General features: G+C 48.3%; 1 protein-coding gene across 1 annotated transcript in view; it reads right to left on the reverse strand.

The window, feature by feature from the left end:
- Window positions 1-2,698, reverse strand: part of FAM189A1 (family with sequence similarity 189 member A1) — an 82,376-nt gene that overhangs the window by 4,027 nt on the left and 75,651 nt on the right. The window contains exon 6 of the mRNA XM_015419496.1: window positions 365-652. Within this exon, the coding sequence (XP_015274982.1) occupies window positions 365-652 (288 nt within the window). The remainder of the gene's footprint in view (window positions 1-364; window positions 653-2,698) is intronic.

Below are 2,698 nucleotides of genomic sequence, written 5' to 3' on the forward strand. Positions count from 1 at the left end.
GTCAGGAAGTCCTTCCTCATGTTTAGCCGAAAACTCTTCTGATTCAATTTCAACCCGTTGGTTTCTGGTCCGACCTTCTAGGGCAACAGGAAACAACTCCGCCCCATCCTCTACAGGACAGCCCTTCAAGTGCTTGAAGATGGTGATCATATCCCCTCTCAGTCGTCTCCTCTCCAGGCTAAACATACCCAGCTCCTTCAGCCTTTCCTCACAGGACTTGGTCTCCAGACCCCTCACCCTCTTCGTTGCCCTTCTCTGAATGTTGTGGACGCAGGGGCGAAAAGAACTGAAACGCCGGTCACCTCTTCTGCCCCCCCGCCTGGCGGGCAGCTAGGCCAGAGAACCCAACAGGAGAGGTACCTACCTGGTCAATGATATTAGCGCTGAAGATGGCTTCTTCCATGTGTCGCTCGTCCGACTTGATGACAGACCGGATGCTGTTGACCACGTGGCGCACCTCCGGCGGGAGGTTGCAGTTCGAATGTTCCAAGAATTTGGCCACCAGGATCTTAGTGTCTTTATAGGTCTGCAGGTCGACTAAGGAGTGGGGACGTTCTTTGCAGAGAGTCTCTAAGGCCTTTGGCTTTCGGGGAAGGTCGGCTTTCCTCGGGTCCCTCGGCTTCCCGGCGGGCAGGAAACGGTTTGCAGAGTCCTGACAAGCACAGGCAGCCACATGAGGACTAGAGACGGGAACTAAAAATGAAGGGGAGTGGGAAGTGGGGGGGAGCGAGAAATGCAGCTTTAACAACCACAGTGAAGTTGAATGCAAGGAAAGCAAATTACTACTGAGGTAGTAATTTAAAAATAAGATAATAGGTGATTGGGCTTTTTTTTTTTGCTTTTGGTGCGTAATTCTATTTCATTGCTATTGTTGCTTTTTATTGCAGGTGTACACAGGTTTAGAAGGTAAAGGTAAAGGTTTCCCTTGCTCAAAAGCTAGTCGAATCGGACTCTAGGGGGCAGTGTTCTGCTTCATTTCCAAGCCAAAGAGCCAGCACTGTCCAAAGACATTTCCATGGTCATATGGCCAGCGTGACTAAATACTGAGGTGCACAGAACGGTGTTACTTTCCCACTTAAGCGATACCTATTATCTACTTGCAATTTCTTGCTTTCGAACTGATAGGTTGGCAGGAGCTGGGGCCAAAGACGGGAGCTCACTCCGTCACGTGGCACTCGGGTCTTGAACTGTCGAACTACGGGCCTTCTGGTCTGCAGAACTCTGGTCTTAACCTCTGAGACACTGCAGCCACTTCGTGCACAGGTTTAGGGGACCTTATTTAAGGCAACAGACACTACTTAGTGGCGAAAGTGTCTGAGGTATGAATTAGGAAGTCCACAGTCTAAACCTTGCTTCTGCCATCAATTTAAGAAGAGGAGGAGGAGGAGATTGCATTTATTCCCTGCCCTTCACTCGGACTCTCAGAGTGGCTTACAATCTCCTTTCCCTTCCCCTGCAGACACCCTGTGAGGCAGGTGGGGCTGAGAGAGCTCTTTCGAGGACTGCTCTTGAGAGAACAGCTCTGAGGAAACTTGTGACTGACCCAAGGTCACACCAGCAGCTGCATGTGGAGAAGTGGAGAATCAAACTCGGTTCTCCCAGATTAGAGTCCATGCTCTTAACCACTACTAGACTTCGCTCTCAGCCCTTCCTCTCGTCGTATGGAGAGAATAATCCTGGTGTACCTTACAGGGCTACTGTGACAACTAGATGAACTGTATTTACAAAGATCTCCACCCGCATTATCTGCCAACTCCCCAGTGTTTTATCACACACAGATCTCCAAGACAGCATGTCAACAGAACCCAGGTTTTGGAGGGCGGGTATAATAAAGTATCATACTCTAATAGAACATGCAGATGCTCATATCATACAATCGAAACCACTGGACATATGATTATGGAGTGCCCTATATTCGATGAGTTGAGGGCTAATTTAGTCGCCCCTTTACTTAAAGATATGGAACTGCTAAATGCGTGAGCCCGGGTGTCGTGGCTACTATCGGATACCAGTGATCATGTCTCCCCCTCAGTGGCAAAATTCATAGGTGCAGTAATGAAATATAAGAGAGATAATACTGAGTAAGGTCTTTTAAAATATTTTCTTTGGTTCTGATTTATGCTTAAGATGATGATAGCTGTATGAGCGGTACTCGATAGAAAGATGATAGCAGGACTTTTTTTTGTAGAAAAAACCCAGCAGGAACTCATTAGCATAATTGGCCACACCCAACAGCAGAAACGTATTATCTTATTAGGCCACACCCCTGACAGCACAGGTCATTAGCATATGAGGCCACACCCCTGTGTTACCAGAAGTGTGGTCATCCAGACACACACACCTTTTGCTTCTTATTCTGTTTACCTTGTTTGTTGTCAAAACCCAGGGCTTCTTTTGTAGCAGGAACTCCTTTGCATGTTAGGCCACACACCCCTAATGTAGCCAATCCTAATGAGTTCCTGCTGTGGGGTGTGGCCTATTATGATAATGAGTCCCTGCTGGGTGTGGCCAACTCGGGAGCCAGCCGGAACTCCGTTCCTGTGCGTTATGCCTAATGAGTCACTGCTGTGGGGTGTGGCCTATTATGATAATGAGTCCCTGCTGGGTGTGGCCAACTCGGGAGCCAGCCGGAACTCCGTTCCTGTGCGTTCCTGCCCAAAAATAGCCCTGGATGATAGATAGATAGATTCTTAGACTA

This window comes from Gekko japonicus, unplaced genomic scaffold, assembly GCF_001447785.1.
Source record: "Gekko japonicus isolate JY-2015 unplaced genomic scaffold, Gekko_japonicus_V1.1 scaffold653, whole genome shotgun sequence".
Taxonomy (NCBI): domain Eukaryota; kingdom Metazoa; phylum Chordata; class Lepidosauria; order Squamata; family Gekkonidae; genus Gekko; species Gekko japonicus.